The sequence below is a fragment of the Macrotis lagotis genome, chromosome 8 (genome assembly GCF_037893015.1).
Source record: "Macrotis lagotis isolate mMagLag1 chromosome 8, bilby.v1.9.chrom.fasta, whole genome shotgun sequence".
In the NCBI taxonomy this organism is placed as follows: Eukaryota; Metazoa; Chordata; class Mammalia; order Peramelemorphia; family Peramelidae; genus Macrotis; species Macrotis lagotis.
In genome coordinates this window covers 14,957,741-14,985,731 of record NC_133665.1, presented here as the reverse complement: position 1 = coordinate 14,985,731, position 27,991 = coordinate 14,957,741, and the positions used below count along the sequence as shown (strand labels likewise).

General features: G+C 36.8%; 1 protein-coding gene across 1 annotated transcript in view; it reads right to left on the bottom strand.

The window, feature by feature from the left end:
* PARN (poly(A)-specific ribonuclease) overlaps positions 1 to 27,991 on the bottom strand; it is a 200,475-nt gene that overhangs the window by 118,615 nt on the left and 53,869 nt on the right. Inside the window, exons 19-20 of the mRNA XM_074196422.1 lie at positions 13,805 to 13,860; positions 12,313 to 12,399 (exon numbers count right to left, since the gene is read on the bottom strand). Coding sequence (XP_074052523.1) covers positions 12,313 to 12,399; positions 13,805 to 13,860 — 143 coding nt within the window. The remainder of the gene's footprint in view (positions 1 to 12,312; positions 12,400 to 13,804; positions 13,861 to 27,991) is intronic.

Genomic DNA, 27,991 nt, shown 5'->3' with positions numbered 1-27,991 from the left:
CTGGTAAGTAAAAAGAAATGATCAATATATGCCAACATGAATATGGTACATAAGTACAGAGAAGATCATAATGTAGGGGTTTTTAACCTTGGGGGGGGGCATTCATAAACCCCTCCCTTTTTAGTGTATTGAAATCTGCAGACTCCGTCTCAGAAAAACTTTTAAAATGTATAGGATTACAGAGGAAATTAACGATATAGAAATACAGTTATCAAAAAAAACCAACATAAGAAATCTTGATGGAAAAAAAAGGAATCTTGAGAGGTGGTTGTGGAAAAGGTTAAGTCTTAATATAATTAGTCATGATAAGACATTTGTATAGTACATGAAAGTCTGCAAAATGCTTTACAAATTTTATTTCATTTTATCTTCACAAAAATCCTGGAACATAGATGGTTATTATTTAGTGTCTAAATCAAAATTTGAATTCAGGTCTCTATCTACTAGCTGGCTATATACAAGGATGGTATTGAGGGAGGGTGTAAGATGAATTATTGGACAGAGATTAGAGTGAGAAATGAATGTGAGAGAGTGGCTAAAACAAAAAGGCAGGGAATAAGGAAAAGAAAATTTGGGTAGGTAAAAGAGGTCCAGATCACTAAGAGGTTTGATGGGTCAGGTCACTGAGTTTGGAAGATTTTTATTAATCTGGAAGAATTATGTAGAATAGATTTGAGAGGATAAGGATCCCAAAGTCAAGAAAACCAGGTAGAAAACTACACTAGCTTAGGATCCCTAAATTTAAAGTGAGAAGAAATCTTAAGAGAATATTGTTTCTTCCCCTCTAATGAATTTCCTATCTCAATCTCTACTGAAGCATTTTCAAGTGTTCTCTTCTCGTTAAATCTGCTTTTAATCTTATTCAATCAACTGAAGACCTTGCCTCCTCTTACTTTATTGAGAAAATTGTTTTGAACCTGTTCTTCACCTCCTAGTCTCTTTATATTATCTCCCATACTTTTCTCTTTTCTTCATTCTCAGATAAAGATGGGGGGGGGGTCTACTGACCAAATCCAATTCCTCTAAATGTGCCCTAGATCTTCTCCAGAAATCTGTCCCCCTCAATTATACATTTTCTCTTTAACCTTAACTTTTCCCTATCTATCATTTTTATCTGTGTTTTCAAACATGCTCATGTTCTTCAAGTTTAAAATGCTTTAAGTGGAGTCTACTATTCCCCTCAAACACCTACCGTTTTCATCATTTTAAGACAAACTCCAATAAAAAAGCAGAACATTCTCTCTGCTCTCACTCTACAGCATGGCTTCTGAGATCACTCAAATCAAACATCCTAAGAACTCCCAGTTCCTCAACCTATTATTCATTTCCCATGACATTTCCTCATTTCCCACTTCTCTCTTCCTCACCTGAGATATATGTAAAGATGGTCAAAACCTTGATCCTGCGAGCAGCCACAAATACAACCATCTCCATGTTCAGGAACTCTGAAATTCCCTTATCTGTTGACAATCTATTGGCTTTCCATCTCATCCTCTACATTCCAATATGAAATCCTGTTCTCTATCCATACCATAACATTCAATCCTTCAGTTTTTTCCAGAGCATCAACCATGCACTAGCTACATTCTCCTTTCCCATCCTGATCCAAGGATTGGCTGTCCAAAATGTGGGCCCCTATAGGTTTACTAAATTGCTTTAGTAAATGAAGCTGAACTACTACAGAGCTCTCTCTAAATTGGCAAATAAAAATATGTCTATTATTTCAATAAAAACAGGTTGGACAGCCCTGCTCTAAAACATCTTCCTCTCTGAAGTACCTGGTCCCCTTATCACATCACCAATTACAATCACATTGACAAATCTCAGTTTTGAATTACTCTCACTCTTCACAGGGTTCACTCCTATACAAGTGCTTGCTAAACAAAGATGGGGAAAATCACATAACCATTCTGACATGAATCCACTATAAATTTTTGTGATATCACTTAAATGAACTCTTGCTGCTTTAAGGCAATCATTCCATAGCTTCCTAATTAACTCACTATTGCATTCTCGACAGTGGCTTTTCCAACCTTTTTCATTGTCTTCTCATATCTAGCATCACTCTCTCTCCTTCCATTCTTTTAGTTGAGAATTCTGACAAATGAGGCCATTTGTCCAGAGTGCCCTCTTCCTCATCTCATGTCATTCTGATTCCTTCTCACACTGTCTCCTTCACCTCTCTCTCTCACAAAAAAATGGCCCTTTTCTTATCCCTGCACAAGTGATGCCATTCCATTCATCCCCTCCAGCAAACTGCCTTCCCCATCATCCCCACTTGCTCACTCTTAATTGCAATCTCTCCCTGTCTACTACTGCTTCTCAACAGCAATACCTGTGCCTTCTCCAGTCTCAAAAACTTTCACTTGATCTATCCACCCCTCAGGCTCTCATCTCATATCGCTTCTGGCTTTGTGGTTAAACCTCATAAAAAGTTGTCTTTTCTCACTCTCTTCTTAACTCTTTACTATCAGGCTTCTGACCTCATCATTCCACTAAAATTGCTCCCTCCAAAGTTACAAATGAGTTCTTAACTAACATATCACATGCCATTCTCCTTGAGCATCCTGTGGTCTTTGATACTAAAAGTCAGCCCCTTCTTTAATTCTTTTTCTTAATACTTTTTTCTCTCTAGATTTTTGGGACATTACTATTACTCTCTTCTAATTCTTCTACCTATCTGACCTTCTGCATCCTCCTTGCTGAATCTTCACCTAGGTCATACCCACTAATTAATTATGAATGTTCCACAGGACTCTGGCCTGGGGCCTCTTCTCTTCTTCCTCTATACTACTTCACTTGGTGTTCTCATCAACTCCCATTGACTCAATTATCATCTTTCTGCAAAGGATACTCAAATCTACTTATCCAGTCTTAACTCTCTATGCTGATCTCTAGACTCATATCTCCATCTGCCTTTCAGATATCTTGAATTGGATATCCTGTAGATGCCATAAAACCAATATGTCCAAAACTGAATTCACTATCTTTCTCTTTAAATTCTCCCCACCTTCCAAACTTCTCTATTATTATCAAGGACACTACAATCATCCAGTCCTTCAGGTTTGAAATCTAGGCTTCATCCTCAAATCCTCATTAACATTCTGTATCCTATCTGTTGTCAAGGTTTGTTGATTTTACTTCTTTTTTTTAAGATTTTATTTATTTTGAGTTTTACAATTTTCCCCCTGATCTTATTTCCCTTCCCCCACCTCACAGAAGGCAATTTCTCAGTCTTCACATTGTTTCCATGGTATACATTGATCCAAGTTGGGAATAACTTTCTTTTTTTATCATCATTTTTTATTATTTTATTTAATATTTATTCTCATTTTGTACAAATGTTTTTTATACATTAATAAAATATTCTTGTTTAAGAGTAAACAAAATGCCCCCTCCCCCCATAAATATAGACTCACTTGAGGGATAAAGTAAAGGGGAAAGAAAAAAAATTAAAATTTAAAAAAAAATAGTAATAATTGTAGGTATGGCCAGGTTGCGCAATGGACAGAGTACCAGCCCTGGAGCCATGAGCACCTGAGCCTACATCCAGCCCCATACACCCAACAATCACCCAGCCGTGTGACATCCAAGCCACCCCAACCCCACTGCCCTGCAAAAGCCAAAAAAAAAAAGGAAAAAAAGACCCAAAATAAAATAAAATAGTAATAATAGAAGGGATGGCTGGATGGCAGACAGAGCATTGGCCACTGAGCTTTGTGCACCCAGGTCCAAATCCGGCCTCAGACTCCCAATGATCACTCTGCTATGCGGCCGCAGGCAGGCCACCCAGCCCCATTTGCCCTGCACCCCTCCCAAAATAATAATAATAATAATAATAATAATAATAATAATAATAATAATAACAACAATAACAATAATAATAATAATAATAACAATGTGCTTCAGTTTTTGTTCCAACACCAACAACTCTGTCTTGGGTGGATCACATTCTTTATGATAAGTCCATCACAAAAGTTACTTCCATATTTTTCCACCATTGCCATTGCTGATCGCAACACCCTCCTTTTGTATTTCTCCACTACCATGTACTATATTTTCTCTCTCCATTCACTCTAACTCTGCTGTAAGGTAGCTGAGTGGCACAGCAGACAGATGCCCAGGTCTGAGATCAAGAGGCCCCGAGCCCCCCTACCACCCCTTAGGCCCAGCATCCACCTGGCCCTATGGTCTCAGACAGGCCTTCCAATGCCGGCCCCTTGCAAGAAGTAAAAAATAAAGTGTGTTATATTTGACCACTCTCCCCCCCCATGGTCCATCCTCTCCTCTATCACTCACATCAACCCCCCTTCCCCCCTGTCCCACCCTCTCCTTCTTACTCTAGATGCCCATACTCCATTGAGTATATATACTGTTTTCTCTCCTAACCACCTCTGATGACAGTGAAGATTCCCTCTTTCCCCCTTGCATTCCCCCCCTTCCATATCATTGCAATAGCTCATTGTAATAAAGAAAAATCTTATATGAAATATCTTGGCCTATTACCCCTCTCCTTTTTCTTTCTCCCATTACATTACCCTTTTTTCTATTGACTCCATTTTTACACCATATTTTATCTTCAAATTCAGCTTTCTCCTGTGCTTCAACTATAAAAGCTCCTTCTACCTGCTCTATTAACTGAGAAGGTTCATATGAGTATTATCAGTGTCATTTTTCTATGCAGGAATACATGCAGTTCATTATCATTAAGTCCCTCATATTTCCCCCCTCTCCTCCAATCTCCATGCTTCACCCGAGTCCTGTATTTGAAGATGAAACCTGTTCAGCTCTGGCCATTCCAAAAGGAACCTTTGAAATTCCCCTGGTTCATTGAAAGTCCATCTTTATCCCTGGAAGAGGACATTCAGCCTTGCTGGGTAGTTCATTCTTGGCTGCATTCTAAGCTCTTTTGCCTTCCAGTATATTATATTCCAAGCCCTATGAGCTTCCAATGTAGTTGCTGCTAAGTCCTGTGTGATCCTGACTGCAGCTCCACAGTATTTGAACTGTGTCCTTCTGGCTGCTTGTAATATTTTCTCTTTGACTTGGGAGTTCTGGGATTTGACTATAATATTCCTAGGGGTTGGTTTTTTGGGATCTCTTTCTTGGGGGGATCGATGGATTCTCTCCATTTCTATTTTGCCCTCTGCTTCTAGGATATCAGGGCAATTTTCCTGTAGTAATTCTTTGAAAATGATGTAAAGGCTCTTTTCCTGATCATGACTTTCAGGTATTCCAATAATTTTTACATTATCTTTCCTAAGTCTGTTTTCCATATCAGTTGTTTTTTCAATGAGATGTTTCACATTTTCTTCTAATTTTTCACTTTTTTGGTTTTGAAGTATTGAGTCCTGGTTCCTCATAAATTCATCAATCTCCCTGAATTCTATTCTTTGTCTGAAGGATGTTTGGCCAGTTTTATTATCTCTTTTGGCCAGTTTTATTATCTCTTTTTCCAACTGGCCAATTTTGCTTTTTAAAGCATTTTTCTCCTCAATAACTTTTTGAACTGTTTTATCCATTTGACCTAAGCTGGCTTTTAGCATGCTATTTTCTTCAGCATTTTTTGGATTTCCTTGACTAGGCTGCTGACTTCATTTTCATGTTTTTCCTGCATCTCTCTTTCTTTTCCCAGTTTTTCTTCTAACTCCCTCATTTGATTTTCAAAGTCTTTTTTGAGCTCTGTCATAGCCTGAGCCCAATTTCTGTTTTTCTTGGAGTCTTTTGAGATGTAGGAGCTTGTGCTTCCTCATCTTCAGACTGAGTATTTTGATGCTTCTTGGGCTCACAGGCAAAATATTTCTCAATGGTGCTCCTCTTGTTTCTCTGCTTGCTCATTTTCCCAGCCTGAGCCTGGTTTGGGGGTGATTCCTGAGCTTTTGGGACACTCCTACAAGGGTCTCAGTGTGTGAGGCTCTGTCCTCCCTCGTCTGTGAATGACCATATGCACCCCCCTCTGCCACGGGGCTGAGGTGGAGGTGGCCCTGCTGTTCTATGGGGTGGGGGGGGGCTAGACTGTGATCAGGGATCAGGATCTGAATGTGCTCAGAGCCCCAACATCCTGTTCCGGGGCAGAGCTCTGCAGTCTCTCTCTTCACTCAGCTGCACTCCCTAGGTTCAATGGGCTCACGCCCTGGGGCCTCCTGCTTATTGGCTCCGCCTGCTGTGCTGCTCTCTGTGTGCCCTGAGGGCTGGGCTTCACTCTCTCGCTCTGGTAGAGGTGCTCCCTCTGGCAGAGGTCCCCTGCTGTTCCCCCAATTTGTGCCCAGTGCTCCCTGGGGTGTAGCTCAGTATACTCCCCCACTGCTGTGAGCTGAGGCTCCCAGCACCCTGGGGCTGCCTCAGGGAGGCTGAAGTTCTTTCGCTCTGGCTGGCCGGCCTCTGGCCTGTCGCCCCTCTGACCCCGGGGAGCAGAGCCTTTATGCTCTTTTCCAGGTCACCTTGAGTAGGAGAACTGCCTCACTGGGTCCCTCTGTGGGTTCTGTCTCTCGAAAATTTAGTTAGAGTCCTTAGGTTATAAGTTTTATGAGAGAGCACCTAAGACATGATCTGTTCTTGTCACCACCTTGGCTCCACCCCCTGATTTTACTTCTACAGCATCTCTTCAATAGTCTCTCTTCTCTCCTCTAATTTTACTACAACCCTAGTGCAGACCCTCATCACCTAAGACATGAACTACTGGTCATTCAATCTCCCCACTCTAGTCAATCCTCCCTTCAGTTGCCAAAGTGATTTTCCTAAACTGGAGATCTAATCATATCTCTAGAGTCCTCTACTCAAAAAACTTCCATGGCCCCTTATCACCTCTAGGAATATAAAATCCTCTATTGGGTGTTCAACACCTTTCATAATCTCCCTTCCCCCAATCTTTCATATTCTTAAGGTTTCCTCCTCCCCCTCCCCCCATATTATTTGATCCAGTGATGCTGGCCTCTGTGTAGTAACTCAAACAAGTCATTCCATCTCTCAGCTTCAGCCATTTTCTCTGGCTGTTGCTCATATTTCCTGATTTCTGTTAACTGGCTTCCCTGGCTTCCTTCAAGTACCTGCTAAAATCCTACCTTCTATAGGAAGTTTTTCCCAATCCCTCTTAATTCTAGTGTTCCCTCTGCTGATTACTTTCTATTCATCCTGTATATAGCTTGTTTGTATATACTTGTTTCCTTGTTGTCTTTCCTATTAGATTATTTTTGCTTTGCTTTGTATCATAGTACTTGGCAAATAGTAGGCACTTATTGATGATGATGAAAATGTTTTCTCTTGTTCTCAAAGAAGACCATGACATCAGAGAGGTGATGCCATGACAAGTACATTAAATTGGATCTGAGGGGCGGGGGGGTGCTGTGCTAAGTCACCAGCCTCACTTTGTCCTCCAAATCTGGATCCAGATATGAATCAAGACAACTGGAAATGATCCTGGATTCAAGGCAATCAAGGTTAAGTGACTTGCCCAAGGTCACACAGCTAGTGAGAATCAAGTGTCTGAAGCTGATTTAAGAATTCCTGATTCTAAGAACAGTGTTCTAGCTACTGTGCCTTCTAGCTGCCCTACTAACAATTAAAGAGCCTATAAGTATGATGTCCTCACTGAACATGTTCTTCTTATTCTATTCTCATACACCCATAAGGCTGGGGTTAGAAATAAAAGCTTCTTGACTAAACTAAAACTGTTTATCTTCCAAGTTACTAATGAGCTAGCTCTGCCAAATCAGATAATCTTTTTTCAATTCTTATTCATCTTAACCTGATTTCTGCATTTGACTTTGCTAACTATGTCTAGATAATCTTTAATCTTTGGGATTTTGTGGCACTATTCGCTCTAGGTTCTCTTTTTACTCATCTGATCATTCCTTCTCCACCTCCTTTGGTGGCTTCTCTTCCACAGCACACAACCAAAGTTAAGGGTGTTCTGTCCTGAGCTCTCTTCCCTTCTGTTTCTATATTGTCTCTCTCTTGATGACTTCATCACCTCCAGGTTTAATTATCATCTCTTTAGAGATGTTCACAAAATTTTACTTCTAGGCCAAGCCCCCCACTCTGGAACTTCAGTCCCATATCACCAAAAGCCTGGAATATTTCAAGTTGCATGTTCCAGAGACATCTTCAACATGAATGAAGTAGAACTTACTATCTTTTCCCAAAACCTTCCCCTCTTCAAACTTCTGGTCTCTCAGGTTTATAAATCTGACATCATTCTCAACTACTCAATCTTTCTCACCCCACATATCTAAACAGTTATCTTATTTCAAGTTTCACTATATCTCCTACATTTGATCTCTACTCTCACTTTGTATGAAGGTCTCACTATCCTTCATTCAAACTTCATAATCAATGTATTATCCTTGACTTCTCATTCTCTTTCAGTCAATATATCAATTAATTGGCTCAAGTTGACCTTTCTACCTAATTCAAAGTCCTTCACATCTAACATTTCCCTGTATTCACACAACTATCACCTTACTTCAGACTCTCAACTCTTCTTACTTATATTACTTAGCAGTTACCTTATTGATCTGTAACAAGACTCTGTTTTTCATGCAAGTGTCAAAGTGATCTTCCAGAAGTACAGATCTGACCATGTCTCTTCTACTCAGTCACTTCCACTGGTTCCCTACTTCCTCTAAGATCAAATAATAAATTTCTAAGTTTAGCTTGTTAAAAGTCCTTATCAACTTGGTCCCAACCTATCTTTCCAGACTCCTTGAACATAATTCCTCCTCCCCATGCTCTGTGATCAAGCCAAAGAAGCCCTCTCTCTATCCTTTCACAGATGACACTCCATCCTCCTATCTCCAGACCCGACAGTGCAGTCCCCGGGCAACCCAGAACCAAGAAATTCATGTCTAAGACACAGCTGGATAAAGAGTCATGATAGTACCTGGGAAGTAAAATACCTAGAGGAATCTATGAAATCAACTTGTCAGCAATCTGTCTGACTTTATAAGTCAGTCTGAACCTGTGAAACTTATAGACAGAGCCAACTAAGGCCAAAACCTAATTTGAGTCATCAAGAGAAAACTAAAAGTGATTTCTACAGAAGATGGAGCTTAGTCTTAAAATCACCCCTTGGATCAAACAAGAGATTTCCAAACATTTTAATGAAAACGCTAAATTATTATCTTTAAAATGCAAATCCTTATAGATTTTAGATTCAAGTTCATCTGTTGGAATGCTATATCCTAAACTTTCCTCTTTTAATCATGGTGGCATCCAGATCTTGGGTGATAAGAACTCATGATCTGAGAAAAACTTCTGGGAAAACTGAAAAAATAGGATGGTAGAAACTAGGCAAAAACCAATATCTCACACCCTATACCAAGATAAGGTCAAAATGAGTATAGGATTTAGACATAAAGGATGCTATCATAAGTCAATTAGAAGAACAAGGAATAGTTTTATCTGTTAGATTTATAAAGAGGGAAGGCGCTTATGACTAAACAAGAGATAGCGATTATTAGAAAATGCAAAATGGATAATTTTGAGTAGGGGGAAGGAAGAGCCAAGAGGATGAGATGAAAAGGTTTAGAAGAGTTGCTGTGGAGAGTGGAGTTGATTGGAGAGGTATAATAGGATTAAGTTGCAGCAGTAAGGACTCAGTTGGGGATATTTAACATATATTTGCAGTGGACACAGTCAGAATGGTTGTGTGATTTTTCTCTACAAGTTATATGTTGGCACAAAGGCAATAAATGATGAGAGTAATCCAAGACTTATGCTTGGCTGGGCATAATAAGCAATATAAAGGGGCAATGAATTATAGAGTAGGACAGTCTGATGTTTTTGTCCTTTGTTTTCAAAGAAGACCATGACATTAGGGAGGTGATGCCATGACAAGCACATGATTTGAATATGAGTGAGGGTGATGTGCTAAATAACCAATCTCACTTTCTCCTCCAGAGCCAACTTGGTCCAGTGGCCACACATAAATCAGGATGACTAGAGATGGTCCTGGATGCAAGGAGATCAGGGTTAAGTGACTTGCCCAAGGTCAAACAATAAGTGTCTGAGACTATATTCAAACTCTAGTCCTCCTGATTCCAAGGCCAGTTTTCTATTCACTGCACCAACTATCTGCCCTAGGGACAGTACAGAACCAAAGAATAAAAATGGGAAGGAGATAGACTGACTAGTGAAGAAGAGATGGCCTGAGAGGGAATTGAGTCAGAGGTCTAGAGATCATGGTAAGGATGAAGAATAGGGTTATGTAACGAAAGGTACAATGAGAGCTGAAAACTTAAGAGATTATGGTCAGATAAAGGGATTTCAAAATTCTTAAATCTGAAAATAGTACATTTATGAGTGATGGCAAGATTACAGGTATGACCATTTTTACATGTGGCAGAGATGGTTAGTGAAGAGGTTGGAAAACTGAATGGTTAGGATATCTGAGAGAGATAAGGTCAAAATGAGTATAGAAATGCTGAAGCATAAATTGCAAAGGAAAAGAGGTTACTGAATGAAGAAGGAAGGAGGAGGAGAATGTGGAAGTAGCAACAGGGATCAAAGAGAATTCCAACTCCCCTGTCTGGACCAGTGAATCAAGGAGAATGAAGGAAGGTGCAGTCAATATTGCAAAAGGTAGTCAGGGAGGCTGTGTCATCATGGGAAAGTCAGGTTTCAGTAAGAGCTGGTAGATTGAAGGAGTGGGAAAAGAAAAGATTTAAGAAGAAAGGAAGTTCGTTATATATGTATCTTCCAAAGAGGACAATGAAAATAATGGGTGGAATTAGGATAAAATTTGGGGGTAGGAGAGGGATGGAAATAAAGAATTGGGTATTGGGTAGACTCTGGATGGTGATCCGCACGAGTTCAGCCTAACTGGGATGTGAAATATAAGGTATAAAAATGTTCCTCAATGAGTGGAGGGTACCACTGCTCAACTCTGAAAGAACAGGTGTATCAAGAAATAGCAAGTCTCAAGTGATGGGAGTGTTGCTCTTTGCACCAGAGGTTTTCTACACATCAAGAAGAGCCTTGGACTAGTATACAACCAGAAGTGGTTGCTTTGGACCAGATAGAGGTTGCCTGGCCTGGTCCCAAGAAGCCTTTCCTCAGGTGTCATGCCTCATGTAGTAGGAAACAAGAAGGCTGAAGATACCAGGAGCTCTGTAGCCTGAGGCTTTCTCATCTGAGGCAGCTTGCTATGAGGTGGCAACAAGGAGGGGAAGACTTCCTAGGCAGATGAAAGACACCTTACTAAACCCAGCAACCTTTGCTTAAGGATTTACTATGTCCTACAGCACCTGCAATATGAGGTCATTTCACATGAGGAAGCTGGCTATGAGACAGCAGCAGGAAGTGCAAGGCAACAGCAAAAATAGACCAAAAAAAGGTAAGACAGAAACAATTTTATCCTTAAATTTCTATAGATAATGAACCAATATAAAAATCAATATATGCACCAAAAGGATGAATTTCCTATAAAAATCTTCAAAGAGGATACCTTCAAAGCCTTCCTTTGTTTAGAACTTATAAACCGTACTTGATAAACCAAATCTTCTTAATAGCAATTTCCTGAACTGCTACTGAGGTCAACAACAACTGATTTAGCATTTAAATATGTACAAGGTAACTGTTAAACATAAGACAAAAAAAATATTAAAGATCATCCTTTTGATGGACAATTCAACAGGGAGAATAAGCCATGTATTTAAATAAATGCAAGCAAACTATGGAAGGATTAAAAAAATATATAAAACAAGAAGTACAAGTACAAAGAAGAACAATGAACTGAGAGATTTTTAGTAGCTCTGACAAACTGACCTCTTGTGGCCTCATAGGCACCAACCCCCCCCCCCAAAAAAAACAAAGAAAAAAGCTGGTTAAGCCAAAAGAACCAGAAATGGAAAGTTCAAAAATATGAAGCAACTCAGAGTAAGGATCAAGAGAGACTTCTTGGAAGAGAAAGAAAAGAGTAGCTCAACTTTTCTCAGACTCTGCGCTACATGAAGATCTACATGTCACTTTGCTTCTAATGCCAAGTGCTACATAATACAACTTTATTATTATGAGACAAATAGATGGTTTTTCTGAATTTGAGTCTAAAGAATTTTATTATTTGTATGGACTTCTCTGTTTTCCATGATGACAGGAGAGAAATTTAGCTACATCGAGAGTAATTTTATCTTGTTTTTTTGTGACTTTTACTAAAACTCTTAATAGTTTTTATTAAATAAAATTTATATCGTGCATATAACATTTCTTTATTCCTAAACTGATGCCTTCTACATACTAATTACTTACCATCTAAGCAAAAACAAAAAGAAACCAAAAAAAACTATAAAAATAAATCTGTAACTTTAAGTCACTTACCAAAGGCACTAAAAAGCTGGTAAAGGTCGCTGGTTTTCCATTCTTTGGGGAATGTGACATGTAGAACATGATCTCGTTTGGGCTGCACTATGAGACACATTTTTAATGGAACGTTTATGTTTGAAAGGTGACTCAAGTACATTTATCATATTTCCTATTCCAAAGACAACCAGAAGCTCTTCTACTACTTACTTTAAGTTACTTTGCTACAAGAGACATTTCCAGGTAGATACCATGCCCAGACTAACTTAGGAAATCTCCATTAATGTTACATGATTGACAAATGATGCTCAAGATTCTTTAATAAGAAAAATAAGACTGTAATCTTACAAGGGACCTCAGTTTTTAAAATAATAATAACTATTATTATTATTATTACTATTATAAAAAAAATACAAGAGCTAGCACTTATATAGTGAGTTATGTGATATGCATTTTGCTAAGTATTTTATAATTATCTCATTCAATCTTCACTACTACCTTGGAACAGAAAGGATTAAATAAAAGTAATTATTGTCATTTCACAGATGGGAAAATCAAGCCACACAGATGTTAACTGAATTGCCCAATTGTGAGAACTTCCCGAGTCCTTATGCTAGAATATTCTTTCTTTTTACTCTATATAACTCTTACTAATTTTATTTTAAAGATATACAGATCTCTTTGTCCAGGATCTTTCACTTAACCCATTTCTTCTCAATTTAATCTGTTTATTCCATATACTGATTTAGGATTAAATAAGTAATTCATTGTCCAATCAACATGCATGCAGCAATTTTACTTAATATGCTTAGCGATTCTTTACCCCTAAGGTACATAATCATAATTTAGATAAACTGAGGCAAAAAAGTAGAAGATAAAGCATGCAGGAGAAAGAGAAAAATTATAAGCAATTTTCCTCTAAATATGTTGTTTTTTCTTAAGACTTTTTTTTTTTAGGTTTTTGCAAGGCAAATGGGGTTAAGTGGCTTGTCCAAGGCCACACAGCTAGGTAATTATTAAGTGACTGAGACCGGATTTGAATCCAGGTACTCCTGACTCCAAGGCCGGTGCTTTATCCACTACGCCACCTAGCCGCCCCTATTTCTTAGACTTTTAATGAAAGAAAAATCTCCAAAGATTAGCAATAGTTTTTTTTAAAAGGCAAATGGGAAAGAAATACTGAATTTACTAAGTAACTATAAGTGAAACAAATGTCTAATTTTTCTTTACAAATTGTTTATAAAAATTTGAAAGAAATCATGAAATCAGAGTTCTAGTTGAAATAAATACAAGTTATATAAAAAAGAAACTTCAAATCATATAAGCAATGGAAAATAAATGTGAAGAGGAATTAATTAAAGCTGAAGGGCCCTATTAATTTAATTACACTAGCCATAGAATCACTGTCCTCTTTGAAATGAATAAGGAGCTTTTTAAAAAGATATTTCATCAGCTAGTCTTAAATACCAAATGTTGAATTTTCAAATTCAAAGAAATCAAAATCACTTACAGTCTGGTCCTTCCAAATTGAGATATGGGATATCCATGACCCTCATAAGAAATAACCTAAGATGACAAGGAAGTAGAATGGTAATGGTCACACTTATTTTATTTAAAAGAAAAGGAAATGTAGGATTCTATAAATATTCTGAACAGAAACAACTTTATTTCATGTATTCTTGAAAGAGTAAATATCATCTATGCAAGAAAAATACTAATTTGTTCTAATTAGTGATCATATATAGATAATAAGCTTTGATTAATATCAATAAGAAACATTAAAATAGTACAAAACAACACAGCTGTTTAGCTTATGATGAAACATAGCAACATTACTAACCTAAGAAAATTCTCATCACCTAAATCCTTGACTCTATCCAATGGTTCAACATCAGAAACTGATATGGTTTTATCAGTAGAAATTATACAACAGAGAAATTAGTATCTGCATTGCCACTGGAACCTAAGAACCATGCATGGGATCTTTCCATCCCACTTGCAGATAAAACCTTGTGTTGTGTTGTTTCTTCATTAAAACATGAGCTCCCTGAGAACAGAAATTGTCTTCCTTTCCTTCTTTGTAGTCCCAGTACTTAGCAAAATTAAGCAAAGTAAATGCTTTATTCATTCATTCATTCTAAATGACTTTTTTTGGCTTTGAATAATTATAAAGTATCAAACAAAGATGAAGAATCCTCAGTTGTTATGAGATATTTCTGCATCCCTATGATGGAAAGATAGAAACCGATTATGATAGAGGTTTCTTCTGCTGTTTCTTAAATGAAAAGATTATTTAAAATACAAATGATAAATTTTCTAGTTTCTGCTGTATGGTCACTGCCACCAGTGCAAATGTTAACCCATCCATTTCTTCTCATTGTGCCATTTATGTTCATGTACTTCCATAAAGGACTTCGTTTCTACCTTTATTATTTCTTGGATACTAAGTAACACTCATGCTATATGCATCATATCTCTCATTCTGAAAATGATTTGTTTACCTCTTACTTTACTTTTTATGCAGGTTCTTGATGATGACTCTTGTGCTACTTCTCTCAATACAAATAATTGTTGCAAATTATAAATCACTTTTTTCTAACCCTCCAAATTTTATTTTATTTTCACTAAAAATGTATGTTTTTACTGACATTTTGTTGGATATTTTTTTTTGCTTGCTTTGGCAAGGAAATCAAGGTTAAATAATTTGCCCAGGGTCACACAGCTATTGAGTGCATCAAGTGACTGAGTCCAAATGTGAACTCAAGTCTTCCTGACTCCAGGATCAGTGCTTTATCTACTGTACTACCTAGTTGCCACTTTTACTGACTTTTAAAATTTGATATACTCAATACTCTGCAGAACTGATACTTTTTTTGAAAATGAATAAATCTATTCTCAAGTAAAAACTACTTTATCTTTGGAATAAATCTTGTAATAGACCACTGTCACAACTTTGCATTTAAGGATACATTTCTTCTAGTTACTCAAAAGAGGTAGTAAACTATTTAACAAGTGATACCACTAAAAGATGATGTAAACATATTACTCAAAGGAATAAAAAATACTACTCATAACAATAAAATCTTTAACTATTAAAATGGCATTATTTTTAAAAATAATTTCTCATCTATAATACAATGTGGTCCTGATCTACTGGCTAAGAATTAATCTTTTTTGTGTTTCAAGATTCCCTTTACTTAATAAATTAATCCTAACACCTAAGAATTAGCCTAAAGGGGTTAATACAAACTAAGAAATTAGGAAATTCTTCTTACAAATATGTTAGAGGTCTCAATATTGAACTGTGCCAAAAAATTCATAAATTAAACTTAATTTCTCCATATAGAAAACTGAGAGATTAATCCATGAATTCTAGTGAATCCTCTATTTATAGATTTAGGAACCTAGATGTTTAAGTGAAATTATATTCTTTGAGAAAATATTCCTGAAAAAAACCATTAAAATATAATAAGACTACAAGAACAAGGAAGAGATAAAAGAAGGAATGATAATTCATATAACAAAAGAATTGCAACAGGGTTTCTTTTAATAGTAGTTTTCCTATTGTACTCACCAAGCGTAAAATAATTATTAATTAATTCAAGAGACAGGGCTGGTTATGAAAACAGGAGACTGAGACTCAGAGAGGTAGCTACATGGTATAGTAAATAAGAGAGCGGGACTTGGAAGTCAAAAAGCCAAGTTCAAACTGTACCTCAGATATTAACTACCAAATGATGTCAAGTTCTTAACCCTGAGCAAGTCATTTAACCTCTCTCTGAGCCTGTTTACTCATATAAAAAATGAGGGTGATGAAATCCGAAGTTGCTTCCAGATCTTAATCTTAAAGCCCATGGATCGTCTTTGAAATGATCAGTCAAAAGTAAAAAACACAAACAAAAACCTGTTTAGTTGCAAAACTTTAATTAATAGGCAATTTTTCCAGAACACATTCGAAAGAATGACATTATCAATATTCCAGGCTACTATCTATTTGGCTTGGTGTAGCAATTAACTAGAAATGATTAGGAAATGGTCAAATTTAAACAAAATTTTCAAACTGTAACATTTTGTAATTATAGGAAAATTATGAAATGGATAATTTAGATTCTAATTTAGACTTTGTAATAATTAGAATGGACTATTGTGTAATGACATGTATAATCTATCAAAAAAGGAATTGATAACCAAATATGAACAAATTTATGTTTATAAATTTATATATTTAATCCACTTAAAAGCTTTAGAAGACATTCTTTAGTATTATGTGTAAATGTATTATATAACTAATAACTAATAATAAACTCATTTAATCCCAATACAAGTTCAACAGTATCACTATTTAGAGATTTTTTGGTTTGCACATACATGTAAAACAATGAAACAGTATAGCTGAAAATTTTTCATTAATTTACACTGTCTTTTATTCTTTTTTAAATTTACTATGATTTTCCCATGCTGTATCTGTATTTTCTATAAGATCTTATTCAGAAAAGGAAGAAAATGAGTTTAAAGGGAAATAATTTTATATAAACTGAATCAACAAAGTATTCCTTTTTAGTTTGCTATTTTTAATTACAGGCATACCTAATACTCTATTTGGAAAATTTATGGTATCTTTCCAATGGGCTCAAATGTCTCTAAGGTTTAATAATTTAAAAGATCTTCCTCGATTAATATTAATAATGAGAGTTATTTACAGAAATAATGCCAATTTATTCTCTACTCTAAGTGTCTTTGATAACTAAACTCCTGGAAAGGCCATCCCACAATAGGTGCCTCTTTTCTCCTCTCTCATTCTCTTATCATTTCACTGAAACTGCTCTCTCTCCAAAGTGAACTCTTAGTCACTAAATCCAATCATTTTTCCTCAATTTTTATTCCCCTTGATCTCTCTATAGCCTTTATCACTGCTAATCACTTTTTTCTTCCTTGACACAGCCAAATTATTACAGTCTACAAAAGTTATTTCTATTGTATAAAAAATTTTTTGAATTGAAATTAATTTCTAGTCAAAATACCTAAATAACAAACAACTATCCAAACCACATCATCAGTTTATTATTTCAACCAAACAGAAAGTCCTTAATGTACAATTTATTTATAGTTTTTCCTTAACATTTTCCTGAGCCTCTGATTTAGTGATTTGGTTTTGGACACTGAATAAATGGACTCCAACCATGTCAAAACACTGAAACCCCACACTATATGTAATTTGGCAGATGACAATATATGCTGAGAGAATCATGAGACTGTAAAACAAACTCTTTATTTGCAATTTTCCTTCTGGGAATACAAACCAATGCAAACTCATTACCCCTGTAAACTCTCATCTTCCATATAATGCAGCTTGTAGACCATTTTACTGGAAAAAAATTTATGGTCTTTGGAAATTTAATAAAATCCTTTAAGTGAATGTAAACTATACACAGGCTAGCTGTTAGAGGGTTCACACTGATTCTCTGAAATGATGAGCTAAAATACTTTATATAGATTTTAAATTTTAAGCAAAAAACAGAGAAAATCATAAACAAGCAAAAATTTTGATAAATACATGAAAGACTGTTCCTTCTATTAAAGAATAATTAGAACGTCTTTCATCTTTAGATATCAAGATATTCACTCAAACCAACAATTCTATAAAATTTTACTCTTAAGTCTGTGATGATGCTATGTGGCAGTACAAACAAAAAAAAGTCAAGAAAAGGCCTCTTCTTGGGATACTTAATGTAATTCCTCTGTCTCTTTTTATGAAGATTTTACCATTTATATAGAGCACATGCTTAGTGTCAACAACAAGACACCTTCTGCCAATATTTCCTCCTTTGCTACTGTCTCACACAGTGAGGTGGTCTTACTCCTTACTAAACTAAAGCTATCTATCTACTTGTTCAAGTGATCCCATTCCATCCTGTCTCCTCCAACAAATTAGGCTCTTTGTCATCCTCCTTCTGTCACTTACTTTTAATCTGTCCCTGTTCATTCCCTTCTGTCTGACAAAAATGCCAATGTCTTCTGTTGGGAGCCATTTTGCTAAGCCATTCCCCAATTGAAGGACATTTACATGATTTCCAATTCTTTGCCACCACAAACAGGGCTGCTATAAATATTTTTGTACAAGTGATGTTTTTATCCTTTTTTATCATCTCTTCAGGATATAGACCCAGTAGTGGTATTGCTGGGTCAAAGGGTGTTGGGAGCCAGGGTCTCTAAGCTGTTTGACACAGTTGCGGCAAGAAGACTTAAGGTGGCCACACTGCCTGATGGAACAACATTTCCTTCTTCAATATATATATAGGGATTCCATGTATACCCATATTTATAGGTCTATTATTGATTGAAAACTTACTCATCCTAGTAGTGGAATGACTATAAAGGAAGGATTTCAGAGAAATTCCTTGAATAAAACAGAGATTGTGAACTCTGTCCAAATTTAACAGGACTGCCTCTCCCTGAGGCATACAAAAGGCTTCAACATTATAAAATCTTTGGAAAATACAGCACTGGGAGTTCCAGGGAGGCGCCAGAATATATACAGGGAAAACAGATACAAGATGGGTCAGATAGAATTCCAGGGAAATTAACAGTTTTGCCCCCCTTATCATACACAGGAATATATGATAAAGATGGTGAGAGAATAGTTAGTATAGGTAACCAATATGTGAACTCTAACAGCCTTAGTTTATTGGGAAAGGATAAAAACTCATAGAAACCATAGCGTCTACCAACAAGGGCTGAAAGGAAAATTGGTTATTGAAGGAGTCAACAGATGGGTGGGCAAACATAACTACCCTCACTATAGGTTGTCAAGGGAGCATATCAAAAAACATTACATATGAGGCACAAAAACATAAAAGCATTCCATTAAACAAATTATATCAAAGATTATAAGGAAACTTCTGTTTAATTACTAACTTTACTATGCAGCAACAAACTAGCCAACAGGCAGGTTGAGATTATCATGGTCTGAGCAGGAACAAGAAAATTAACTACATGATTGATAATCACACTTGTAACCACTACATGATCAGACTCATAACCATATGAACTATATGACTAATGATGAAAATTGCACACTTTTGTAACCAAGGAAAAGATTTTAGTTTTCTTGTTTGATATGCTTCTGAGACTATAAAAATAAATCCAAGCAGCTGACAGTCAGTCAACCTGCTCCTGCCTTTACCCACTTGTTGACTCAACTCATTTCACCGATTCTATCCCTCCTGTCAGGTTCCAAGGACCCCGTGGAGGCTGAACCCCCGCAGTCTTCCTCATCCTGAGAAAAAACCTTTACTTGATCCTTCCATCCTTGACAACTACTGGACTGTATCTCTTTTGTCCTTGGAAGCTAAACTCCTTGAAAAGGCCATGGATACCTCCACCTTCTCCCCTCTCTTAATGTCTTCTTAAACCTCCTTTGCCTTCTATGATGCAGTGTCACTGGCCTACTGGCTGCTCCCAATAAGACACTACACCTCTCAGCTTCAGGCATTCTCTTTGGCTGTTCCCTCATGCCTAAAACACTCTTCATCCTCTGTACCAACTCCTAACCTCCCATGATTCCTTTTGTTATTTGTTTTCAGTTGTGTATCACTCTTTGTCATACTATTTGGGGTTTTCTTGGTAGATACTGGAGTGGTTGGTCATTTCCTTCTCCAATTCATTTTAAAGACAAAGAAACTAAAGCAATCAAGGTAAAATGACTTTCCCAGAATCAGAGCTATTAAATGTCTGAGACCAGATTTGAATGCAAGAAGATGAATCTTCCTGACTCCGGACCTGGTACTCTAACCAGTGAGCCACCAAACTGTCTTCCTGGCTTCCTTAAGTCTCAATTAAAATCCCATCTTTTTACAGTTTTTTCCCCACTCCTTCTTCATCCCAGCACTTTTGCTCTATTAATCATTTTCTATTTATATAGTTTGCTTTGTATGTTATTTGTTTGTATTTTTCACCATTTGATTTTAAGTTCCTTGAGGGAAGAGACTATCTTTTACTTTTTTTTAAATCTTTTTTTTAACTCTCACTGTATACTTAGCACAGTGCCCAGAACTTATCAAGTACTTAATAAATGTTTACTGATTGACTGATCATTCCATTCTCTATGGCTAATGAATACACAAGAATTATCAATAAACATTTAGTCATCTATTTTATACAGTTATGTTTAAGAACAGAAAAATGTTGCATATGGAGTCAAAGGACCTGGGTTAAATTCCAACTCTGCAAATTTTTATATGCGTGAGGATGAACAAGATACTTAAATCTTTCGGGACCTCAGTTGTTTATCTTTAAAAATAAAGTGCTTATAATAGATGACCTCTGAGATCCCCTCTAACTATGAGTCTATGCCCATAAAGGGACTCTGCTATTCAAGAACACTCATAAGAAATCGTATTGATTCTTCTGGATTGCTGGGCAGAGTATAATTAATTCTACAAACTAAAAAAAAAAAATTTAAAGGTGATTTGGGGTGCACATACAACAAGGACGCCTTACAGATAATCAAAGATTTTAGTCACCAACACAGAGCTATTAAAATCAGCTATTAAGAAAGCATGCTCTCCAATAATTCTATAATTTTCATGAAAAAAATAAAAAAATCAATGAAGATACAAGGTAGTCTAAAAGGTTTTTTTTTTTTTTGCAAGGCAAATGGGGTTAAAGTGGCTTGCCCAAGGCCACACAGTTAGGTCATTATTAAGTACCTGAGGCTGGATCTGAACCCAGGTACTCCCCTAAGGGTTGCTAGGTGGCACAGCGGGTAGAGCGCTGGCCCTGGGGTCAGGAGTACCTGGGTTCAGATCCAGCCTCAGACAAGCCACTTAACCCCTTTGCCTAGCAAAAACCTGAAAAAAAAAAGTTTATTTAAATTTCTTTTATATACACGATTTGTGAATTTGTAATTTTAGTTTTAAAAGATGGGGCAGCCACTATTATGCATTACAAAAGTTTCCTGAATGTTTTCTCAAACTAGTGACTCAGAAGAAAAGATCCTCTGAACTTAACTATTTCAGACACCAGATCTATTTTTTACTCAAATAATTAATCTTTCCAATTTTTTTAAATTTGCAGCATTTTTTTAAGGTTTTTTTTTTTGCAAGGAAGTAGAGTTAAGTGGCTTGCCCAAGACAACACATCTAGGTAATTATTAAGTGTCTGAGGTCAGATTTGAACTCAGGTACTCCTGACTCCAGGGCCAGCGCTCTATCCGCTGTGCCACCTAGCCACCCCTAAATTTGTAGCATTTCTACTTCTGAAAATTACTTAAAAACAAAAACAAACAAAAAACCCCTAAACCACATTAAAAATTTTTGGAGCACTATTTTGGGTAAGTAGAAGAGAAAGTGTGGTAATTAATGCTGAAGAGAAAATAACTAACCAAAAATTCCAGAGAAATGGCAATGTCGAACCTGTCCGAACTCATATTCCAAACTTTCAACCACCTCGATGTGGGGTTTTGGTCTATTTCTTGAAGTAACTCAATATAAAAGCAACCCAATAGAAAAGTTACAATAAGAATGAGCTCAAGAACAAAATTCATCTTCCTTCTGAAGAAAAGCTCACAAGTCTATTTTGCTTTAAGGTTTACACAGAACTTTCTTACAAATCACTCCTGTGAGATGTATGGTACATATTCTCTATTTTACATATGAGCACACTTAAGCTTGATGAGATTGACTAGCTAGAGGACAATATTCAATCCTAAATGTCTCCTGACTCCAAATTCAATACTTTTTCCATTACAGAATGCTGGAGCAATGACTATCAAAGAACAACTACTTTGTATAAAAAGACTAAAAGACAAAAGAATTCCCAAGCAGTGACTATAAGATGAACCAGCTATCTGAAGCACTGTAGCCACCAAAAAGGTGAGCAGAGGAGATATTTTAAAAATAGACTAAATTACAGTTTCAATTAATTAATGTGATAAAATTGTCTGTTAGGAAACTATGGCAGAGCTACTCTAGGGACCTACCTATGAGTAAGTTTTCTCTAGGGAAAGGCTTCAGGTAGCTAAAAGACAGATTAGTAAGAAGCAATAGGCAGGGAATCTAATAACTATAGCCACAAATCAAACAAGTAGTTTCTCCATGTCTGTTGTGAAGGTTATACTGTGGGAAAAAAAGAGGCATATGTATCAAGTCTTTCCAGTCCTCTGAACTCAGATATAATGATCACCACCAGGAAATCACAGAATCACTGAAACTGAGACAGAGACTGTCACAGAATCATTTAAACTTAAGACATGATAAGAAGATCTCTGAATATTCAAAAGCCCTATTTTCAAATTTACACTAAGAAGGAGTAAGCTGTGTAGACCAGAAATGGCAAAACATGTTTTTACAAAAAGAGAAAACTTATTCTGATTTATTTAAAAATCAAAATTTCAATTCATCAAGACCTTCAATCTTTCTGATAAAATGCTAGTTACTTCATATACCAAGCCAAAATATGGATTTCATTTTACCAACTGTCATCAAAACTATATACTCTTCTTTCCAAAAAATTTCTCAATAGAAATCACAAACACAGCTTTACAGAAGGATTTTCAAGTGAAATACATCTCTCATCCTACTGAAAACTAGAAGATTGAGCTATTAAGTAGAATCAAATCGCAATGCAATTTTAGTAAAGAATTAATTTGTAGCTTAGTTTCACTATGTGCCTTTCAAATGAAAACTGAAATATTTAATGATTTACCAGGTCTACAGTACTTGCAAATATTGATATTTCCTCCAGGCCACAGCAGTAAAAGTACTGCATAAGAAGCTTGTATACTAAGGCTCATCGTCATACATATTTATGGGCTATGAAAAACTAATTTTATCATTGGGGAAAAGACAAGCAGAAATGTGTACCAAATCAGACTATTTATTTTGAATGCTTCTGTGCAAAATATGAGGAATGCACAGAAGAGAGTTGTTTTAGAATTGTTTATTTTAATTCTAGCCAGTGTGGACACAACTTTCAATCAAGTCACTTGCTCTTAAGACAACGAGAACGCTCCCTGACAGTTGTTTCCCAGGGCCAGTTCATGTGCTTTCCTCTGAACAGAGATTAAGCAGAACAACACCAATGGACAGAAAGCTCATTTGAGGAGTATTTACCTAATGAATCAAATCAAATTAAACCTAGAAATACAGGAATAAAACTGTTGAAGTAGTCATTCAACAAAGGTAATATCTGCAGGTCTTCTAAGAAGGACAAATTTTAAAATATGAATAAACTAAGTTTGCTCAAGACAGTCAAGTTACGAACAGCTTTGAAAACCTACAGATTACATAATTTGCGAAAAGGAAAATTATCTTTTTTCAAATACAAACAGTATATTCCTAGAATTATTTCTCTCTTTTGGGACAGTTTTTCCTTAATACAGGATAACAATGGATCCTTAAGAATGGCTACTTGTCTGCTTGCTTATAGAATTTAGGCCCAGTGAATATAAGGCAAGGCTGCTTTCATGTATTTTACTGCTAATCTCCCCCTAATGAGGAGGACAAGCTGTTAAAATCTGGATGTGTGGGTTGATATATTTTTCCAAACAAGACAGAAATTAAAGTAAACATATTAAGTCAATACTTATACTGAAGAGAAATTTTTGTAAAGTAATAAAAGCATCTTCACCACATCATGACAGCTTGGTGTTTGGACAGCCTCATACTGTTTTCTAAGTGTCAGTATTGTTGATGGTGCCAGGGCTCTAGGATGAGTTCAGGTTGAGTGCCAATTAAGGTTTCTCACACAGACTAACCCTCAAACACAAGGCTGGCTTGTTTAAAATCAAGAGTTTTTTGGTAATTTTGGTAATAAACAACAGTAATACAGAACAACAAAACACCTAGAACAAACACTTCACTGATGGTTTCTTGAAAAAAAATACTAATTCAGACATAGTCTAAAAAAATCAGAACATATACAATAAGGAAGTCAGACAAGCCAGAAAATAAATTAACAAGCAATGACCTCCTCTCTCTTCTTTCAGCCTCATGGCAATCTCTACTTGTAAATTACTCCTGAAGTACCTATACTAAAGGTGATGCTTGAGGAATCTCAGTTAGTGGTTTGGAACAATGAAGTAAAAAAGGAAACAGACACAAGGAAGAGGACATAGTTGTTTTTTTTTTTAGGTTTTTGCAAGGCAAATGGGGTTAAGTGGCTTGTCCAAGGCCACACAGCTAGGTAATTATTATTAAGTGTCTGAGACCGGATTTGAACCCAGGTACTTCTGACTCCAGGGTCAGTGCTTTATCCACTGTGCCACCTAGCCGCCCCGATGACATAGTGTTAATAAATATATGTGGGACCTATGCATATTGTGTTGAGTGATATCAAATTCAGCTTTCTTGAATTTACCTAGAAGACTACATCTTCACATTTCATCAAAAGCCTTTGAATATACCTTTACATACTTTTACAAAGATTTCTAAAACAGACCTAGGCTCATTTTATCTGAAAATGAATGTATATGGCAACTGATATGATGGAGTTTAAAAGTAGGTTGAATTATAACTCCCTATGGTTTAAGTTACATTTTTGAAGCTGCCTACAGGGTATAAAATACTATTTTTAAAAGGATGATGATTCATCTAGTTCTCCTATGCTGCTACTGTTAAAAGAGAATTAAACTAACATCCTCAAATTCTAGGGACATTGGCTTCTACAGGATGTTAAGGATGAATGCTATCCATCAGTTTGATGCTTCTCCTATCTTGCCTCTGACTCTATTGTCTGCTGAATTCTCCACCAAAGAGTCCTGGAAGATAGTCCCTGAAAAGCATTGCTTCAGCTTTATGTGCTAACTCCAGATGATAAGCTTAAGGCAAGGATGGAGCTGCCATTCCCTTATTTCCTCACAACTCTCATAGCTTCCCCATAATCCTAAAAAACTGTATACAACATAGAGGCAGATAGTTTCTTCCTCAAAATCTAATTTTTTATTGAGACCTTTTAAAGTGAAATATAATTACCATGAAGTATTCTCTCAAGAAGCTTGCTGAGATGCCCTTATCCTATGAAGGGAAACATTATGGGAGTTGAACACTGCAGATCCTTCCCCTTTGGTCAACACATAAAGTAGTACTCAAAGACACACAGTTATACCAAATAGTTGATGTGTGGCACTAAATGACAAGAAAAATGAGACATACTCCCTGACTTTCCCCATGACAATAAATATTTATATTATAAAAGTTGCACATAAACACAAAATTGCTATACCTTTGACCTTGAGAATTCTTTATCCAGTAACTAAAAGTATGAGAGTTTATGGGACTAAGGATTTAGACTTCTTTCAAGGGAGGGTAGATGAGAAAAAGGAAGGGAGGAAGATACATAATTTCATACATATAAGTAACTTGTGGTTACTCCCTTCTTATGCAAAGTCACATATAATGTATGACTTACATCCTTAGAGAACTGACTAGTTCTGGGACAAGTTTATAGGTGCTTTATCCCCAGTTGTTCTGACTCTAACACAGTCCCTATATTATTCACTTCGCTTAAACTTAAGAGAATTAAATTTAAACATAAGGTTTTTAGACTACAAGTAAAAGCTTTGTGCATTTGAAACACCAACACAAAACAAGGTGGCTAACATGAACATCTGACAAATGTTGGTTCAAAACCTGTTTTTTCCTTCCATCAATTACAAAGTATTTATTTATTTGACAGAGCTCTGCCCCTAGAACAGGACTCTGGGGCTCTGAGCACATTCAGATCCTGATCGCAGTCTAGGCTCCCCCATAGAACAGCAGGGCCCCCCCCCACCTCAGCCCCGTGGCAGAGGGGGGCGCTTATGGTCATTCACATACCAGGAGGGAGGACAAAGCCTCACACACTGAGACCCTTGTGGGAGTGTCCCAAAAGCTCAGGAAGCACCCCAAAACCAGGCTCAGGCTGGGAAAATGAGCAAGCAGAGAAACAAGAGGAAGACCATTGAGAAATATTTTGCATATGAGCCCAAGAAGGATCAAAACACTCAGTCTGAAGATGAGGAAGCACAAGCTCCTGCATCTAAAGACTCCAAGAAAAACAGAAATTGGGCTCATGCTATGACAGAGTTAGAAGAAAAACTGGGAAAAGAAATGAGAGAGATGCAGGAAAAACATGAAAATGAAGTCAGCAGCCTAGTCAAGGAAATCCAAAAAAAAAAGCTAAAGAAAATAGCATGCTAAAAACCAGCTTAGATCAAATGGATAAAACAGTTCAAAAAGTAATTGAGGAGAAAAATGCTTTAAAAAGCAAAACTGACCAGATGGAAAAAGAGATAAGGCTCTCTGAGGAAAACAAATCCTTCAGACAAAGAACAGAACTCAGGGAGACTGATGAATTTACGAGAAACCAGGATTCATTACTTCAAAACCAAAAAAATGAAAAATTAGAAGAAAATGTGAAACATCTCATTGAAAAAAACAGCTGATATGGAAAACAGACTTAGGAAAGATAATTTAAAAATTATTGTAATACCCGACAGTCATGATCAGGAAAAGAGCCTTGACATCATTTTCAAAGAATTACTACAGGAAAATTGCCCTGATATTCTAGAAGCAGAGGGCAAAATAGAAATGGAGAGAATCCACCAATCCCCCAGAGAAAGAGATCCCAAAAAACCAACCACTAGGAATATTATAGCCAAGTTCCAGAACTCCCAAGTCAAAGAAAAAAATATTACAAGCAGCCAGAAGGACACAATTCAAATACTGTGGAGCTGCAGTCAGGATCACACAGGACTTAGCAGCAGCAACTACATTGGAAGCTCGTAGGGCTTGGAATATAATATACTGGAAGGCAAAAGGGCTTAGAATGCAAAGGAGAATCAACTACCCAGCAAGGCTGAATGTCCTCTTCCAGGGAAAAAGATGGACTTTCAATGAACCAGGGGCATTTCAAATGTTCCTGTTAGAATGGCCAGAGCTGAACAGGTTTCATCTTCAAATACAGGACTCAGGTGAAGCATAGAGATTGGAGAAGGGGAAAATATGAGGGACTTAATGAGGATGAACTGCATGTATTCCTGCATAGAAAAATGACACTGATAATACTGATATGAGCCTTCTCAGTTAATAGAGCAGGTAGAGGGAGCTTTTATACTTGAAGCACAGGAGAAAGCTGAATTTGAAGATAAAATACGGTGTAAAAATGGAGCCAACAGAAAAAAAGGGAAATGTGATAGGAGAAAGAAAAAGGAGAGGGGGGAATAAGCTGAGATATTTCCTATAATAAGTTTTTTCTTTATTACAATGAGCTATTGCAATGATATGGAAGGGGGGAAGGCAAGGAGGAATGAGGGAATCTTTGCTCTCATCAGAGGTGGTAGGTTAGGAGAGGAAACAGCATATATACTCAATGGGGTATAGGCATCTAGAGTAAGAAGCGGGGGGGGGGGGGAGGACAGGGTAAAGGAGGGTGATGTGAGTGATGGAGTAAAGGATGGACCATGGGGGGGAGAGTGGTCAGATATAATACATTTTCCTTTTTACTTCTTGCAAGGGGCTGGGATTGGATGGCCTGTCCTGGACCATAGGGCCAGGTGGATGCTGGGCCTAAGGGGTGGTATGGGGGCTCGGGGGCTCTTGGTTCCAGCACCAGGGATCTGTCTGCTGCGCCACTCAGCTACCCTATAGCAGAATCAGAGTGAAAGGAGAGAGAAAATATAGTACATGGTAGTGGAGAAATACCAAAGGGGGGAGTTGCA